Here is a 19,742-nt window from a genome sequence, read left to right on the forward strand (position 1 = left end):
AAAATCCATGTCACTTCAACCAGAGCCTTTTGAAAGTAGTCAGGTTGTGGCGCAGAGGCATTTCTAAATATGGTCCTTGGGATTTTAAGCAGCACGCGACTAATGACTAGAGTTTACCTAATACGGTCCTGGAGAGAGAGCCAAGTATCATATGTAGCACACTTGTTTCACTCTTCAATCTGTCCTCGTCAACCTCAAGTCTCGCTGCCTGATAAATAAGAATCATCCATTATCAGATTCAGCAAAATTATCAGATTACCAGTGAATTGTAAAAAGAAGGTGAACACGGAGAGGAAGTGAGTGTTTGAAGGTTATTTGACTTATAAAACTGCACGTAAGGACTGGTGGATAACATTTAAGGAGACTGCACTGTAGCTATCCCCACCCGTCTCATCCTGCCCTGAGATCTAAGCATGTTAAATACCATTGATGCCCAACAAGCTTATAATTTACAGATCAGGAGACAAGTGGGTATTTTACGACGATGGTCCTTGCCTACACACTTCTTCACATGTATTGACAAAGACATTAGGGAGCTTTTAAGAGAAGACTAGATGAGTTTATGGATGATGATGATAGGTGGAAATAGGTAGGTATATTTCATACAGGGACTGCCACGTGTAAACCTGGTCGCTTCTTGTAACTTCCCTTATTTCTTATGTTCTTATGTTCTTATGACAAAGAGCTGAACTTATGAGTGCACAGGTCCGTATTTCTGAACTGACTCTAGTGGAGGTTACTGGGGTTTTCAAGATGGTTTTCAAGGTTATAGTGATAATTCAACATAAATTCTGTGCCATCGGAGGTAAAAAGACGCCCATGAGAAGACAACTTTTTCATCTCTGTGGCCTTTGAAAATAGTCCTGCTGTGGGGGGGCATTTAAGGATTAGTCCTGTTGAGAGGGCGTTTAAGAATGGGCCACATGTGCGCTGTTTGTTTTCATTTCATTACCATCATCCCCTCCACCACTGCCAGCTCGTTGCCAAGCCTCCCCTCATCCAGCTTCCTGGTATTGTCTACACCAGTGACAAGGGTTTCAGTTTCATCTTCCCCCCCTCTGGTTGATATAAAAAGATAGTAACTAAGGAAAACAAGGGAAGCTGTAAGAAGTCATCAGGCCTGCTTTTACTGTGCTTGCTGTTGTATTGTTGCATCATGTTCCTGTTTGCCTCTCGTGGCTTACGAGTACATAGCATGACAAGTGAATCTAAAGGAGTCTTGGCTAGCTCACCACGCTCATCTTGTCTTCACGAGTGGTGCGTCGTCACTCAGAAATGGGCCCTCCCCGCAATGCATCTCGCTGGCTGCCGTAGCTCAACAGGCGGCTGACGGAACACAAGCTGACCGCAGATGAAAAAAGTTTCCCTCTTTGTCCAGTAGACTCGGCTGTACTCGTACACTTATCGGAGCTGTGAGGAGAGCAAAGTTCGCGTAGACTTCACTCACGCCTTGCATTGTCACAGTTGTAAGCACGCTGGAGAAGACAAGCTGACCGCAGACGACATTCCTGGTATGTTTCCCTGTTTAAGAGAAACTGCCTATATTCAGACTTAGCAAAGATGTCTCAGTGCTGTAGTTGTGAGGTATCGTGTGCTTATAAGGGTGAAGAGGAAGGCAGCTCAACGAAACGGGGCAAGATAACAAACGTCCCTGCATTGAATTTCCCAACGGATGTCAGCGCCCTGCTGGCCTAATACTGCCAATGAGGCGAATTCTGAATCAACAAACTTCTCAGTTAGCAGCGAGGCTTGGAGCTGAATGTTGATAGGCAGTGGGTGCCTTGTGACCGCACAGTGAACACTGGTCCACATTGCTTTCCCGCCCAGACGTGAGTTTAATATCGCTCTACTTGTAAGGCGCCTTAGTTGTATGTACGGGGGTGTTGTTCACGGTGTGTGCAGCTGTGTCATCTTGTCTGGTGATCGTACACATGGTACAAACGTTTGCAGGACTTTGATTGTTCCCATTTTAGATAATTACGATGAAAATGTGGCTTGCTGGAAGTTTTAGCCATTGTGTGTGTGTGTGTGTGTGTGTGTGTGTGTGTGTGTGTGTGTGTTGGCCTTTGTTCATCACGGCGTGGACTGCTTGGTCTTATCTCAATGGTTTATCTGAGCCCGTGGGACTATTTCTCAGGAGTGGTTCCTATCATCACACCGCTACTGGCGTGAGTTAGGCTACAGGGACTGATGCTCCGAAGTGTGTGTGCATCCGTCACAGAGCTGCTGGAGTGTGGTGTACAGCGAAATTATTTGCTGACCTTGTTGTGGAAAGACAGGAGTAAGGCTGCCCACTTTCCCCAAGGTAACATGCTGGCAGGAAATTGTGTGAAGGAAACGCATTTTTATAAGAACAAGAACTAGGAATGTTACCACAGGATACCACTGGAGCGCAGCAAGTACCGGGAGACTTAACACAAGGCCATGAAAATTATGGAAAAGTTTCTTAGTTTAGCTCGTGCTTCCCACTGTGATTGAGGAGAGAGAGAGAGAGAGAGAGAGAGAGAGAGAGAGAGAGAGAGAGAGAGAGAGAGGAAGGGGGAAGATAGGAAGGGGAGCTAATTCGCATACATGTTCTCGAGTACTTCAGTGTCACTCAAGACCTCTCTCGACACGGTGGCGCTCCGTGACACTCCGTCCAGGATCTGACACTCGGGTAAGTAAGCTCTAGTGGCTTGTGGACACTGGAGACTGCAACATTCCCTCCTGCTCCCCGCGTATCGTGAGGGAAAGCTAGGAGAAGGATAAAGAATTGAGAATGACCACACACACACACACACACACACACACACACACACACACACACACACACACACAAGCTTCACTGTTGCGTTTTTTTTTTTTTTTGTGAACATTACCCTAACTGTTGCAAAACTGAACCATAATTTCCATTCAGTTTAATTTGAGGCAGCTGTTGTTTCCTCCAGCGCATGCTCTCTCTCCGTGTGTGTGTGTGTGTGTGTGTGAGTGTGTGGCAAGTCGCACGGCTGGAGGAAGTCAACACCACGCACCTTTCTCAAACTACAGCACTATTGCCTCATACATTGTCCCATAGTTAGTGACATGCTGCCAGGGGAACAAACACTCGTACAGATATGTCTCTTTTTATCTCTATTTACTCGCAAACGATCATTCAGCCAGTGTACTTGTCCGTTACCCGCGCTTTGAAGATCTTTGCTTCACCGTGTATAGAGAAATTACGGTTGTGTGTCTGGCATTACTGTTCGATGGTTTTTGCCGTTTTTGACGTAAGATTTGTATGATTACCTTGTTGTTGACTCGATTGAATTTGTTTTGTGTTGTGAGCTGTTGTAATATTTTCTTGTGCTAAGTAATTTATTTTATTTTACTGAAGCGGTTTGATATTTACTTTTTTGCGTAATTAATTGACTAAAAAAAAATTCTCTCTCTCTCTCTCTCTCTCTCTCTCTCTCTCTCTCTCTCTCTCTCTCTCTCTCTCTCTCTCTCTCTCTCTCTCTCTCTCGTTATCTTTCATATGAGAACTAGGCGGACACCACATGGTCATTCTCACTATTTTTTTCTCCAGCAAGGTCACATCACTACTTGCTGTCAATTACAGTGCACTTTATTCCTCCAATTTCGCTCTTTTCATGTGGGATTTACGTTTCCTCATTTTCCACGAATCTCTTTTAACTTTCCTTCAGGTGCTCACGCTGTAGACCAACAAGCTGCCTGACGTTCTTTTCATACACTCAAATGTAATTCTCTCTCCCTCTCTCTCTCTCTCTCTCTCTCTCTTTCTCTCTCTCTCTCTCTCTCTCTCTCTCTCAAGGATCCTCTTCACGTCATAGATAGTCTTTTATTTGAGAGATAAATAAATAGATAGACAGAGACAGAGAGAGAGAGAGAGAGAGAGAGAGAGAGAGAGAGAGAGAGAGAGAGAGAGAGAGAGAGAGAGAGATTCTTTTATTCACAAATTGTTGCATGAGTGTGAAATGGCACAGATAAATGAGGTAACACCAACATACAAGTTGTTCGACTCTTGACCAGCAGGGGCACAGGAAACGCAGGTAACAGTGCAGGTGTTTATTCACAGAAGGTGTGAACAGAAGGCTGGAGGTAGGTGATCTCCCGGCGCCAGGCCGCGCACTTCCACTTAACACTTATGACTGAAGCCTAGCTCGTTCACTCATACACGTATTCATGCCTCACACAAGTCTCGCTCATTCACTCGTTCACACAACTAGCTAACAACCACACACCTCCCCCGAGACATAAGGAAGATTCCTTATCTTTGTTATGGCTACCGTAACACATGAAACAAAGTTACAATGATTGAAGTACAGAAAACACGGTACATATACACAAAACAAACACAGCGTACAATGAACACGTACGACTAATCGTAGGTGCTACGGTGCCACCGCACCTGCAGTCGTCTCGGCTCCCTACGCTGTCGGCTGCTTCGACGCTCTGGTTGCTCTCGGCCACGGTGTACCCCGTTACCCTGATGCTCCGGGCTGCCGGGATGGTGGTGTTCCTCGTGACCCTGATGCTGAAGCGCTGCACCGCCATGAGCGGTGTGCTGCTCGACAGGAAGGGGAGCAAGAGGTCTGTGTGGGCGTAGGTGTCTTCTATTACGCCACATCACGCGACCGCTGCCCATCTTGATGAGGTAGTCTCTCCTTCGCCCAACAGCCACGATGACACCCAGGCGATCCCAGAGGCCTGTCGTGTGATCTTGAACGTCGACGTGGCCACCGAGGTGCAGGAGAGGAAGAGTACGGGCGGACGCGTCGTGGCGAAGTTTCGCTTTCTTCCTCAGTCGCTCTGCCTTGGCGTCGCACTCATCAGCAGCGCGCTGCCACTGCTGAGCGTATGAGCGATGATGAGCCGGGACACAGGACCTCATAGGATGACCGAAGAGGACTTGTGCTGGTGATCGCCCTTCCGCCCTCGGAGTGTTGCGCAGTTCCAGCAACCCGCGAGCGAACGCATCCTCGTCCAGGTGTCCCTGCTGTGTGGTCGTGAGGATCAGCTTCTTCACGGACTTGACCGCTGCCTCGGCGTGACCATTGGAGCGTGGATAATGAGGTGAAGATACACGATGCTCCACCCCCCATCGAGCCAGGAAGCGCCGTACCGATGAAGAAGTGAACTGCGGTCCACCGTCAGTCCTCAGGAGAACAGGCACGCCCGTGTCGGCGAACACACCCCGAAGGACACGAACGAGCTGATCAGCCGATGCTGGACGTGAGCATGCAGACACGTGAGGCCACCCAGACAAGCGATCTACATACACGAGGTATGTACGGCCTGCTGCGTGGAAGTAGTCTGCAGAAACTGACTCAAACACCCTGCTGGGTGTGTCCGTGTCCTGCCAGAGAGGTTCGTTGGCTTGGGTTGGTAGGAGTGGACGGCATAGTGAGCATCCAGAAACGACGTTCTCAACGTCTCTGTCCATACCAGGCCAGTACACCGTTTGTCGGGCCCGTCGCTTGGTGCGCTCCATCCCCTGATGACTGTCATGGAGTCGCTCTAGTGTTTCTCGGCGGAGGCTGTGAGGAATAAGAAGCCTCGGCCCGTAAACCACCAGGTCGCCGTCTACGGCCAGCAGACTGCGCACCGGCCAGTACGTACGCAAGCGGTGATCGAGGTCGTGGCAATGATCAGGGAAGCCCTCGATGATGACGTTCTTGAGCAAGCAGTACTCCCCGTCTCTTGCTGCTGCGGCACGTACCATTTCCACAGTCTGATCCTGGAGTGGTGCTAAGCGGACGCCGTCCTCATTGGTGGCAGATAACGCTGAGATGACCGCTGAGTGGAGAGGGTCGAGGTCACCAGAAGTAGCAGCATCCTCTTCCAACTGGCTCTTAATTTCTTCACGCCAATTGTAAGGGATTGTACGAGATGCTGTTACGGCGAAGGGTCGAGCGTCGTCTGTCAACTCGATGGCCATGGATCCACCAGCCATTGCACGTAAACCTTCCTTTGCTTCGAAGACGCTGGGAAAGGCCTTGATCACAGCAGCAGCGTGCCCCGCACGCTGCTGTGGCGTTGGGTCGTAGGAATGAGGCCAGCTGATCACTTCTGTGGGCGTAGATAGAGGTGGCTGCGAGGCGGTCGGGTACTTGATGGAGCTGTTGCCGGTGTGCTGTTCTTCCCTGCGTAGCGGTCGGATTTGAGCCGGAAAATCTTCGGGGAGGATTCCGAGAGCGATGGAATCGTACCAGCTAAGCAGCGCCCCCTTCACCTCCTTCACCACGCTCACAACAGTCTCAGCTTCCCTGTCGCCCAGTTGCAAGTGCGACGAGAAAGTTCCTACACAGGTGAGGGGGTGATTACCGGCAGCATAAAGTCCATCACCATCAGCGGGCGCCAAGCTGGAGGGCGGGATTCCAAGGAGTGTTGCCGTGTCGAGGCCAATAACGGTCGTTTCGGCCCCAGAGTCAGGAGTCCACGTAATCTTGTCTCTTCCAGCGGGATGTGTGGCGGTAATGAGCACCTGGGGCGCAGGTCGTGCCGTCACCGTCTTTGTGTATACGCCTGATAAGAGCTGGTATACACTGGCACTGGCTCCCCGCCTCGGGCCTGCACCGCGATGAGGAGAGACAGTTGAGGAACTCCTCGAAGCTCCTCGTCGTTTCCTCACTGTCTGCTGACATACACTCGCAAAATGCCCTCTTTTCCCGCAGTTACGACACACTTTATCTATTGCCTGGCATCCCCTTTTGTCACTGCGACAATCTTTGCCACAACGATAACAGCCCGTGGGGCTTGAGCCCCCGAAACTGCCCTTCCTGTAGTTCGAGACAGCGTTCACACCATGGCTCGAAGAGTGAGAGCCGCCCCTTAGTACTGCACTACACTGGTTAGCGCTCTCTGATGCTCTGCAAATATCTATGGCGTTTTCAAGGGTGAGTTTCTTGTTTTCCAGCATGCGTTTCAGAGCCACTTCGTCTCGTGTCCCAACGACAATTCTGTCACGCAGCTGATGGTTTATGCACTGGTCGCAAAAGTCACAGAAATTGGCGATTTCCTTAACAGCACATAAAAAGTCGTCAAAACCTTCTTGCGTTTCTTGCACGCGGGAGTAGAAGTCTCTTCTATCCATGATGATGTTGCGCTGGCTTCGCAGGTACTCACACATTGCATCGAGGATGGTTCTTAACTCCGCGTCTCTCGGTAAGCTTATCCCGTAGCGAAGTGTACGGGTCCACTCGTCGTCTAGGACAGCAGCGAGTGCCGCCCTCTGCTCAGCCAGGGAGAGACAGTCTATCCTGGCGAGGGTTACGTATCCTTCAAACTTATGGCGCCACGTGTCGAACTCACGTAAAGATGCTGACGCCGTTAAGTGAGGAATGATGGTGGCGGACGTCGGGAACCTCGCGCCCTGGGTAGACGTGCTGCGGGCTGTGGTTTCGCCTTCATTGCTCGCCGTGGTGCGACTGGGAGCTTGTGTCCCCACTCTCTCCAGCAGCTGGGTTAAACGCTCCTCGCGAGCCTGACTCTGCTCCGACTGTCGCGCTAGCAGAGCCTGACTCTGCTCCGACTGTCGCGCTAGCAGGGCAGCCAGCGCCTCCAACTGCTTCTCCATTCTGCGCCGTACCCACTGCAGCCTTGTCCTGATCCTACTCACTGCGCCATGTTCGACTCTTGACCAGCAGGGGCACAGGAAACGCAGGTAACAGTGCAGGTGTTTATTCACAGAAGGTGTGAACAGAAGGCTGGAGGTAGGTGATCTCCCGGCGCCAGGCCGCGCACTTCCACTTAACACTTATGACTGAAGCCTAGCTCGTTCACTCATACACGTATTCATGCCTCACACAAGTCTCGCTCATTCACTCGTTCACACAACTAGCTAACAACCACACACCTCCCCCGAGACATAAGGAAGATTCCTTATCTTTGTTATGGCTACCGTAACACATGAAACAAAGTTACAATGATTGAAGTACAGAAAACACGGTACATATACACAAAACAAACACAGCGTACAATGAACACGTACGACTAATCGTAGGTGCTACGGTGCCACCGCACCTGCAGTCGTCTCGGCTCCCTACGCTGTCGGCTGCTTCGACGCTCTGGTTGCTCTCGGCCACGGTGTACCCCGTTACCCTGATGCTCCGGGCTGCCGGGATGGTGGTGTTCCTCGTGACCCTGATGCTGAAGCGCTGCACCGCCATGAGCGGTGTGCTGCTCGACAGGAAGGGGAGCAAGAGGTCTGTGTGGGCGTAGGTGTCTTCTATTACGCCACATCACGCGACCGCTGCCCATCTTGATGAGGTAGTCTCTCCTTCGCCCAACAGCCACGATGACACCCAGGCGATCCCAGAGGCCTGTCGTGTGATCTTGAACGTCGACGTGGCCACCGAGGTGCAGGAGAGGAAGAGTACGGGCGGACGCGTCGTGGCGAAGTTTCGCTTTCTTCCTCAGTCGCTCTGCCTTGGCGTCGCACTCATCAGCAGCGCGCTGCCACTGCTGAGCGTATGAGCGATGATGAGCCGGGACACAGGACCTCATAGGATGACCGAAGAGGACTTGTGCTGGTGATCGCCCTTCCGCCCTCGGAGTGTTGCGCAGTTCCAGCAACCCGCGAGCGAACGCATCCTCGTCCAGGTGTCCCTGCTGTGTGGTCGTGAGGATCAGCTTCTTCACGGACTTGACCGCTGCCTCGGCGTGACCATTGGAGCGTGGATAATGAGGTGAAGATACACGATGCTCCACCCCCCATCGAGCCAGGAAGCGCCGTACCGATGAAGAAGTGAACTGCGGTCCACCGTCAGTCCTCAGGAGAACAGGCACGCCCGTGTCGGCGAACACACCCCGAAGGACACGAACGAGCTGATCAGCCGATGCTGGACGTGAGCATGCAGACACGTGAGGCCACCCAGACAAGCGATCTACATACACGAGGTATGTACGGCCTGCTGCGTGGAAGTAGTCTGCAGAAACTGACTCAAACACCCTGCTGGGTGTGTCCGTGTCCTGCCAGAGAGGTTCGTTGGCTTGGCTTGGTAGGAGTGGACGGCATAGTGAGCATCCAGAAACGACGTTCTCAACGTCTCTGTCCATACCAGGCCAGTACACCGTTTGTCGGGCCCGTCGCTTGGTGCGCTCCATCCCCTGATGACTGTCATGGAGTCGCTCTAGTGTTTCTCGGCGGAGGCTGTGAGGAATAAGAAGCCTCGGCCCGTAAACCACCAGGTCGCCGTCTACGGCCAGCAGACTGCGCACCGGCCAGTACGTACGCAAGCGGTGATCGAGGTCGTGGCAATGATCAGGGAAGCCCTCGATGATGACGTTCTTGAGCAAGCAGTACTCCCCGTCTCTTGCTGCTGCGGCACGTACCATTTCCACAGTCTGATCCTGGAGTGGTGCTAAGCGGACGCCGTCCTCATTGGTGGCAGATAACGCTGAGATGACCGCTGAGTGGAGAGGGTCGAGGTCACCAGAAGTAGCAGCATCCTCTTCCTCCACTGGGTCCTGTACTGGAGCACGTGAGAGGGCGTCGGGCACACAGTGATCTGTCAACTCGATGGCCATGGATCCACCAGCCATTGCACGTAAACCTTCCTTTGCTTCGAAGACGCTGGGAAAGGCCTTGATCACAGCAGCAGCGTGCCCCGCACGCTGCTGTGGCGTTGGGTCGTAGGAATGAGGCCAGCTGATCACTTCTGTGGGCGTAGATAGAGGTGGCTGCGAGGCGGTCGGGTACTTGATGGAGCTGTTGCCGGTGTGCTGTTCTTCCCTGCGTAGCGGTCGGATTTGAGCCGGAAAATCTTCGGGGAGGATTCCGAGAGCGATGGAATCGTACCAGCTAAGCAGCGCCCCCTTCACCTCCTTCACCACGCTCACAACAGTCTCAGCTTCCCTGTCGCCCAGTTGCAAGTGCGACGAGAAAGTTCCTACACAGGTGAGGGGGTGATTACCGGCAGCATAAAGTCCATCACCATCAGCGGGCGCCAAGCTGGAGGGCGGGATTCCAAGGAGTGTTGCCGTGTCGAGGCCAATAACGGTCGTTTCGGCCCCAGAGTCAGGAGTCCACGTAATCTTGTCTCTTCCAGCGGGATGTGTGGCGGTAATGAGCACCTGGGGCGCAGGTCGTGCCGTCACCGTCTTTGTGTATACGCCTGATAAGAGCTGGTATACACTGGCACTGGCTCCCCGCCTCGGGCCTGCACCGCGATGAGGAGAGACAGTTGAGGAACTCCTCGAAGCTCCTCGTCGTTTCCTCACTGTCTGCTGACATACACTCGCAAAATGCCCTCTTTTCCCGCAGTTACGACACACTTTATCTATTGCCCGGCATCCCCTTTTGTCACTGCGACAATCTTTGCCACAACGATAACAGCCCGTGGGGCTTGAGCCCCCGAAACTGCCCTTCCTGTAGTTCGAGACAGCGTTCACACCATGGCTCGAAGAGTGAGAGCCGCCCCTTAGTACTGCACTACACTGGTTAGCGCTCTCTGATGCTCTGCAAATATCTATGGCGTTTTCAAGGGTGAGTTTCTTGTTTTCCAGCATGCGTTTCAGAGCCACTTCGTCTCGTGTCCCAACGACAATTCTGTCACGCAGCTGATGGTTTATGCACTGGTCGCAAAAGTCACAGAAATTGGCGATTTCCTTAACAGCACATAAAAAGTCGTCAAAACCTTCTTGCGTTTCTTGCACGCGGGAGTAGAAGTCTCTTCTATCCATGATGATGTTGCGCTGGCTTCGCAGGTACTCACACATTGCATCGAGGATGGTTCTTAACTCCGCGTCTCTCGGTAAGCTTATCCCGTAGCGAAGTGTACGGGTCCACTCGTCGTCTAGGACAGCAGCGAGTGCCGCCCTCTGCTCAGCCAGGGAGAGACAGTCTATCCTGGCGAGGGTTACGTATCCTTCAAACTTATGGCGCCACGTGTCGAACTCACGTAAAGATGCTGACGCCGTTAAGTGAGGAATGATGGTGGCGGACGTCGGGAACCTCGCGCCCTGGGTAGACGTGCTGCGGGCTGTGGTTTCGCCTTCATTGCTCGCCGTGGTGCGACTGGGAGCTTGTGTCCCCACTCTCTCCAGCAGCTGGGTTAAACGCTCCTCGCGAGCCTGACTCTGCTCCGACTGTCGCGCTAGCAGAGCCTGACTCTGCTCCGACTGTCGCGCTAGCAGGGCAGCCAGCGCCTCCAACTGCTTCTCCATTCTGCGCCGTACCCACTGCAGCCTTGTCCTGATCCTACTCACTGCGCCATGTTCGACTCTTGACCAGCAGGGGCACAGGAAACGCAGGTAACAGTGCAGGTGTTTATTCACAGAAGGTGTGAACAGAAGGCTGGAGGTAGGTGATCTCCCGGCGCCAGGCCGCGCACTTCCACTTAACACTTATGACTGAAGCCTAGCTCGTTCACTCATACACGTATTCATGCCTCACACAAGTCTCGCTCATTCACTCGTTCACACAACTAGCTAACAACCACACACAAGTGTTATTAGGCTGGCGCGGAGTCACGTTCTGTCACTGCACTTTTAACCTTGGCTGATGCGTTGCTGAGTTAGGTTCTGCGCCGCCAACACTAACCCTAAGGGGAACGAAAGCACTAAAAGCTTACTGTCTGTCTTCATTCTCAGCTATGATATAAGAAACTGCCCATCGTGCCAAAACTTTCCAGTTGACGCCATCCTTTGGACACTATTCTGAAAAGGTTTGCTTTGTTTTTTCACCACGACTATTTTCAAAGGTCACAGAGATGAGTGGACAAGTTGTCAAGAGTGCTTCTCTTGTTAATAATGTGGAAATCATGTTGATCTGTCACTAGAACCATAAAAAAAATCTTAAAAACCCGTGTCACTTCATCTAGAGCCTTTTCAATGTAATGGAGGTGTGGCGCAGATGTGTTTTAAAACATGGTCCTTCATTACCTAGTTAACTAGGTTAACACGGCAGGCATCAGGCCAGCCTGTAATTCCACGGCAAACTTCCCAAAGCGTCAGCGTTTGCCTATTTTTGTCCTGAGCTGTGGTGCAGGAGACTGCCCTTTGTGTCATCAGACACAGCAATGGTCTTGGATTGCCTTATCTACTGGCAGCGTGGGGGCGTCTCTTGGCCTCGCACAAGGGAAGCAGAGGCACACTCGTTGTTTATTTATCTATTTATCATATATCACTACTGTGGCGCAAGATAATGTCTATCATGTAGTTTCCTTATATCTTCAAACATTATTTATAGTGCTTATCCTCACTTTCTTCATCTCAGAACGCTCAGTTATTAAAATAAACTAAGTTTTTTTTGCGCTCCTTATTGACTAAGTGTCTAACTAAACAAGATAAGAACATCTGAACACAAGAAAATATGGGAATCAGCAAGAAGCCATCAGGCCTATACACGTGGCAGTCCCTGTATGAGACACACCTACAGTACCTAGTATTTGCACCTATCATCACCATCTGTATAATTATCTAATCTTTTAAAACTCCCTAGTAACTCAACACTAACAACTTTATTACTGGGTCCATTCCATTCGTTTACCACACTTTCTGAGAAAGAAATGCTGAGCCGTCCACTCACCCCGAGCGGAATGCGGCGCATAAGCCTTGGGTGTCTGTGGTAAACATCCTGGACTGCGGCGCGACTGTCTTGCACTCATACTCTCAGGCCTTCTTATCGAGAGGTCATGGGTGTAGAGTTATCTTTAACAGATATGACTGATACCAGACTGGCCTCCTCGACAACCAGTCTTGGGCAGTACATTTGTAACACGCTTCCTGCGAGTGCTGTAATTACTTCCAATGCAACATTACTGTGTCTGCGAGTTGTCTCTGCTGTCTCACACTGCCATCGTATAATGCCTTCACGTCAACTCACCCATGAAGGAGAAAGTCTATCTCGCTGTTATGTTCAAGATCGCACCGCTTTTCATCATGTTTCAGTCATTTTAACTGAAGCTGAATCCGCGAAATACCATTAATCATCTACCTTGTAGTCATTTGAGCTTAGATAATACCACTGAACTCAGATCATTGCGTGACTACATACCACACTGAGACTTCTCTTCAAGGCAGGCGGTCTAGTTGTGCCGTCACGTCTTGTTTCACTACTGAAAGAAAATAGAGTAGGGAGGTACAGAGAACCTCCATCTGCCTCGCCCCGCCTCTTTTTAGCTATCCACTGCGATACTCAGGAAGTGCAGTAGCTGTCAGTGCTCTGCCATCGCCGCTGCGGGGAGTGTGGCCGTGCCTGCAGCATTGCATCACCAAGACCCGAGTATAGCAACAAGGAGGGAGCCAAGGAATCTACGCATAGCAAGATATTTATAGAACGTCATGCCGCATCGCTCTCAAGAAGTGCATCACACAGCGCATCACTGACACTGAGTAAGGGATCAATGTAGATGAATGGATAAGTACGGGTATGCATTGCTGTGTTGTGCGCTGAGTGGCTGGACAAGAGCGCAGGAGGGTGACAATACCCTGCCAGTGACCGCCTCTCCCCGCAGTGCGTCGCCAAGGAGTCTACAGTACCAGGAGAGCTTTGTACTCGCTGAACTTGAGTAGCATGGATCAGTACTCAGACACGCCTTGCTCTCTCAACACGACTACTCTCAATGGCCACATAAAAGATTAGCCGGATTTTCCAAGGCGTTTCTCCTGTTAATAATGTAGAAATTTTGTTAATCTGTAACCAGAGACATGAAAACACTCTTGATGTCTGCACTTGGTAAGAAAAGTTGTGATTATAAAATTATTTCAAAATTACAGAATTATAAACCGTGAAAAGTTCTCTCTCTCTCTCTCTCTCTCTCTCTCTCTCTCTCTCTCTCTCTCTCTCTCTCTCTCTCTCTCTCTCTCTCTCTCTCTCTTTTTTTTTCTTAAGTAAAGAACATATTATTAGATAAAGATTGAGACAAATTTTTTTTTACTTTGCACTTAATTTAATTAATTTATTTTGAACACGCGTAACTTCAATTAGAGCCTTTTGAATGTAGTGGAGGTGCGGGCACAAGTTTTTCGGACCAATACCCTGGGGGATAGATTTTTCGGGCGAGGCACTGCTAGGAGAGGCGGTGGGTGTGTTAAGTCCCGGACCCTGCGCTTCTTGATCTGCGTGGGCGTCATGACTGGTCTTACCCAGTGCCAGACAGCAATGTTCCCGGAAAGTAGAGATAAGAGTTCCTGCTTTGCCGGATATAGGATTTCAAAGTGTCTGTGTGTGTGCGTGTGTGTGCGTGTGGCGGCGTGTGGCAGCGTTATATCACCACATGTGGCTCATCTCTTCAGTCACCGGCACCTCACATGTTACGGTGGTAATTAGAAGTTAAACGTTACATTGCTATCATTACGTTAACAGTCAAGAGTTTTATTCGCTATGCATTACTATCATTACGTATATTTTCTGCATGTATCTTATCTGCCAGAAGGTTAGTTACCACGAGCAAGGTCTGCATTCTGAAACGCTTCGCTCTCTCACCACGACTATTTTCAAAAGCCACAGAAGTGATTAGACGGGTTCTCAAGATTGTGTCTCCTTTTAGTAATGTAGAAATCTTGTTAATCTGTCAGTAGCATCGTAAAATACACCTTTAAAAATACGTGTAACTTCAACTATAGAACCTTTTGAAAGTAGTGGAGGTGCGGCGCACAAGTGTTTCATAAAACGGTCCTGAGAATATTTCCCAAGAAGGTTTCGAGCTCAGAATAAGATGCACAGTTTGAAATGTTCTATATTTCATTATTAATCAACAGTAAACCGTCCAATATTTTTTTTTTCTCTCTTTTGCCAGTTTCGCCGCCTCTTTTACACACACACACACACACACACACACACACACACACAGTTTTCCTCACAAAAGTCTGAACAAATGGAATGAACTCAATGAAGACGCTGTCAGTGCCGTAACTGTCCATGCTTTTAAGACCAAACTGGATAGATATAGAGACGGGATGCTATGAGATTACTCCCCTCCCGTAAACCACAACTAGGTAAATACCACTAGGTAAATACACACACAAAGAACCCTGACTCAGATAATATCACCACCATCAATGCCAACGCCTCTGTCACGCATACCGCACTTCACCTCACGGACAGCCAGTGAGTGAGTGAGTGAGAGGTGAGAGAGTGAATACTGAAGCTCTCATACCTGGTTACTTGGACTGTGGACTGACAACTTGGTACTGTGACTCAAATATCCCTTTCACCACTGTCAATACAAAATTTTCTGTCTCGGTGGTAAGGGAAGGGACGGGAATGAGGGTGAATGTTGAATCTGCCATATGTCAGTAACTGGACTGTGGATTGGTAACTTGATACTTGTGTTCTGCAGGAGGCAAGGAGTCCATGGCAGAGTTATAGCAGCCTCATCATGACAGTTGACAGGAACCCTAAGGTGGCGGCCGGGCCCGTCTCGGCAAAGCAGGTGAGTCCTTCAGCTAAGATACGGACAGATAGATGGACTAGAAATTGCTAAATCTACTCTTTCTTTTTTATGCATGACGGGCACTAGCTAAGGACAAAAAAAAAGATGAAGAAGGCCTATTTAAGTGCCAGTCCCCAAAGCGAAATAAAAAACGGTCCTCGAATATTGGAAGATAAGTGTCCCGTTTGAGAGAGTTCAAGTCATAGGAAGGAGGAAATACAGAAGCAAGCAAGGAGCTCAAGAGTTTGCTAGGAGAAGGGATGAGTGATTGAGAATACTGTACTGGTGGTCATGGCGATGTGTAGTTTTTCTTGTTGATGCTCTTTCTTCTACAGAGTCAAGGAGTATTGCGTTCTTGTCACTTCTTGTGCTTGTTTACGGCATCAACTTTAAATAACGCTGGCTGGCTGGGATGCACTGACTTGCTGCTGCTTGCTGTCATGTGTTTAGCTTTTAGGCGTCCTTGTCACCTTCTTGTGCTTGTTTACGGCATGAAGTTTAATTAACGCTGGCTGGCTGGGATGCGCTGACTTGCTGCTTGCTGTCGTGTTTAGCTTTTGATGAGAGGGATTGGTGACTTCTCTTTTCTATGTTCATTTATTTATTTTTTTTAGTATATATGTAACGCTTATTTTTATGGAGGCTTTAGCGGCCTTCACTTTTCTTGATCATGTTTTTTAATGCTTTTCTTATGGGAGGTTTTAGTGGTTTCCTTTGCGTTATGTTTTGGTAACGCTTGCATGGAGGCTGTAGCCATACCTTCCTTCGTGATTTTTTTTTATAATGGTAACTTTCAGGGAGAGGATTTTAGTGGCATCCTTTTTCGTGATTTTTTTTTTATCTTTTTTTTATCTTTTTTATTTTTTTTTTTTTTTTTTTATAACAGTCACTTTTTATTGGAAGGAAATACGAATGCAGACAGTCAGCCAGTCAGACGACCAGTCCAGGAGTCGCCAAGATGGAAAAACCTGAATAACTTCTCCCTTCTCTTCGGTGTTGTTTGCAGCTGGCTATGGTGACGGTGGTGGGCTTCTGCTCCCTCACGCAGGGCACGGCCACCAAGGGCTGGACCGCCGTGGTACCCAAGATGCAGGAACACCCTCACAACTTTGTGATCACTGACAACGACGTGGCCTGGCTGGGTATGACAGGGAGACTTTGCTCCACGCACGTCTCTTCTTATATTACTCTTTAATTTGTACGATCATCCTTCGTCCACTTTCAGAACACTGCACGAAATGGTTTACAGAGATGCAGAAAAAAAAAAAAAGGGAGAGTAAGAGTTAATTTTCTTTTTTCTAGGTAGCAAAGCTATTTTAAATAAAGTGTCAGTAGTATCAAGTATCAAGTATCAAGTATTGAAAAGGTTAATTAAAAAAAGTTGTCCATAAAAAAAGGCACGTCCATACGTACATAAAGAATGTATAAGTAATGTATAAGACCACGCCACTCCCTCTCTGCCTCAGTGTCCATGACGTCCATCATTGGGATATTCGCCTCACTGGCCACGGGGCCGCTGGTGGAATGGCTGGGGCCGCGGCGGGTCATGAGCATCGCCATGGGCCTGAGTATCGTCATGTGGCTGGGTCTCGCCTTCCCGCCCAACAAGATGGTGCTCTACGCCAGCAGGGCGGGACTGTCCATCTGTGTGTACATCATCGTCACCATCCTCAACCCGCTGGTGGCAGAGCTCAGTCCTCACAAGTTCCGGGGTCTTGCCGGGAGTTTTCCTGAAATCTCTGGGGCGCTGGGTGCTCTCATCGGGTACCTGCTGGCCTTCCTCGCCCCCTGGGAGGTGGCCACGGCGCTCTGTACGCTCACCGCCGCCGTGCTCTTTGTGCCCCTGCTGTTCGTCACTGAGGTGAGACACAGGACCACATTCCGAAACACTTCTGCGCCGCACTTCCATTACTTTCAAAAGGCTATGGTTGAAGTGACACGGGTTTCTAAAGGTGTTTTTGTGGCTCTGGTGACAGATTTCTACATTATTAACGGGAGAAACACTCTTGAGAATACAGGCAATCACCCAGGTGTCCTTCGAAAATTGTCGCGGTGAGAGAGCGGAGCGTTTCAGAATACGGACCACTGACTGTGCTGATGCATGCTATTTCATTACGGATACTTTATTTACTTCCTCTCTCTCTCTCTCTCTCTCTCTCTCTCTCTCTCTCTCTCTCTCTCTCTCTCCCTCAGTCGCCGTACTGGCTGGTGAGGAGAGGCAGGCTGGATGACGCCAAGGAGTCGCTGCAGCGGTTGATGGGCTCCACGCCTGAAGTGGAGGAGGAGCTGGCGGCGATCACCAAGCGGCCCACTGCGACGCAAACCTCCCTCCTGCAGCAGGTGACCATTCTTTCTCTTCTTTCTCCTTTTCCATTTTATTCATACAAGGCTTCAGTGTTATTAAGGAAAGGTATACAACGAAAACGTAAAAAAAAGTAAGAGGAGGCAGTGGACACCTGCAGAAGGCATTTTCTTACTCTAACTATTCTGCCCATCTCACTTATGCAATAGTTAACTAGTACTAGTATTTTCACTCTCGTTCCTTTCACCAGTAAACTCAGTCACTATTTTATTCCTGTTTCTGTTTCCACTTTCCAATCCTTGAAGTGTCCAAAGAGCAGCACCAAGACCCCTCGAACACTAAACCAGCTCTCTCCACTCCTACCCTGCAATGTACACCTTGGGAGTGGTGTTGTGAGCGGATTTTTTTTTTATGATTTTTGTGCCCTTGGTTATTCGTAGATACGTAAAAAATAAAAGACAAAAGATCTTAATCTTCGAACAAAGCTTTCATCTTCATTGTTTTATTATAGACTAAAGAAGTTAATCATGTTTGTACATCATGTCAAATTTTTGCATCCAATACCAAATGCCTGGCCGTGCAATTGAGCCAGCGAGCGGCTGCTGTGTGTTGATAAGCTGTTGTTGTTTAAGATTGCCCTCGTAGGAGCCTTTGTCTTATGTCTAGTGACGGCCCACCATTGGTAAGCTGTGCTGCCCTCAGTTCACGGAGCTTCGGGCATAATGCAGGTGCAGTGTGTTGGTAAGATGTGTTATCTCAGCTGGCGAGCCGCTGCAATGTGTTGGTGAGGTGTGTTGTCCGGCCGTGACGTCTATCAAGCATGTCCGCAGTTCACGGAGTTTGAAACAGGCCCAGTGTGCTGGTAAGGTGTGTTGTCCGCTGTTCACGGAGCAGCGGAAGGTGCAGAACTTCCGCCCCGTGGTGCTGTGGGGGCTTGGTGGTATACACGTATTTATACAAGGTGTGTTGTCCGCTGTTCACGGAGCTGCAGAAGGTACAGAACTTCCTCCCCGTGGTGCTGTGGGAGCTTGGTAGTATACACTTATATATATAAGGTGTGTTGTCCGCAGTTCACGGAGCTGCGGAAGGGACAGAATCTCCGGCCCGTGGTGCTGGTGCTGAGCTTCTTCGTGCTGCGGGAGCTTGGTGGCCGAAGCTGCATCATGATGTACACGGTGTACATTTTTCGTGACGCTGGGGTGGAGCTGGACGCCTTCACGTGCACCGTGCTCGTGGGCGCGGCTCGGCTGGTGTGTACGTGCGTGACCGCCGGCATTCTGGACCACGTGGGGCGGCGGCCGCTGCTCATCAGCACCGCCGTGGTGGCCGCGGTGTCCCAGAGTGTGTGCGGGCTGTTCCTCTTCCTGCAGGTGCCGGGGGCGTCCCTGGTGCCGCTCGTCGCCGTGCTGGTGTACATCGCCGCGTACGGCACGGGCGTGGGGCCCATTCCGTGGGTGTACGTGGGGGAGCTGGTGCCCTCCCCCGTCAGGTCCCTCGGCGCCTCCATCATCACGGCGTGCGACGCGTTCGTCGTCTTCAGTATTAACTTGGCTTTCCTGAAGATCATCGCCACCATTGGTCTGGCAACGACATTCTCAGTATTTGCAGCACTGAATTTCCTCATTGCTGTCCTTGTCTGCCTGTGGATCCCTGAGACGCGGGGCGTGCCTCTGCAGGAACTGGATGACGTGTTTTCCCTAAAGAAACGTCCTTCACAGACCAGTCAGCACAAGCCCGCCGAGGCCACAGAGACGAGCCTGAATAACCCTTGACTCTGACTAAGCTTTGTACTCAAGACATTGTCTACATCATTTCCGGGAAAGACAGCAGGCATAGAATAGCTGTAATAAAATGTTCATGGAACACATTCTAATCTACTGTTTATTTCCTCTGTGTCTCATTATAGGCTCAACCAGACAAGGGTATCGTGGCTCACTCCACACTGCCTATAGCATTACAGTTTGCGTTTCCTTTTGTGTAAAAAATTTTCATGTTTTTCGACCAATGTTGTTGTTGGGACGAGGAGGACTTCCATCTGCCGAGCGAAAACCAAGAAGTGAAGAAATACATCTTTTACAATA

General features: G+C 49.9%; 1 protein-coding gene across 4 annotated transcripts in view; it reads left to right on the forward strand.

Moving 5' to 3' along the window:
* Positions 1–19,742, forward strand: part of LOC135109384 (uncharacterized) — a 44,038-nt gene extending 24,296 nt beyond the window's left edge. For all 4 annotated transcript variants that reach the window (XM_064020787.1, XM_064020789.1, XM_064020788.1 and 1 more), the window contains 5 exons: positions 15,267–15,359; positions 16,366–16,501; positions 16,826–17,220; positions 17,553–17,699; positions 18,732–19,742. In XM_064020787.1, the coding sequence (XP_063876857.1) occupies positions 15,267–15,359; positions 16,366–16,501; positions 16,826–17,220; positions 17,553–17,699; positions 18,732–19,433 (1,473 nt within the window). In that variant the 3' untranslated portion in view covers positions 19,434–19,742. The remainder of the gene's footprint in view (positions 1–15,266; positions 15,360–16,365; positions 16,502–16,825; positions 17,221–17,552; positions 17,700–18,731) is intronic.

Source organism: Scylla paramamosain, chromosome 18 (assembly GCF_035594125.1).
Source record: "Scylla paramamosain isolate STU-SP2022 chromosome 18, ASM3559412v1, whole genome shotgun sequence".
NCBI classification, from domain to species: Eukaryota; Metazoa; Arthropoda; class Malacostraca; order Decapoda; family Portunidae; genus Scylla; species Scylla paramamosain.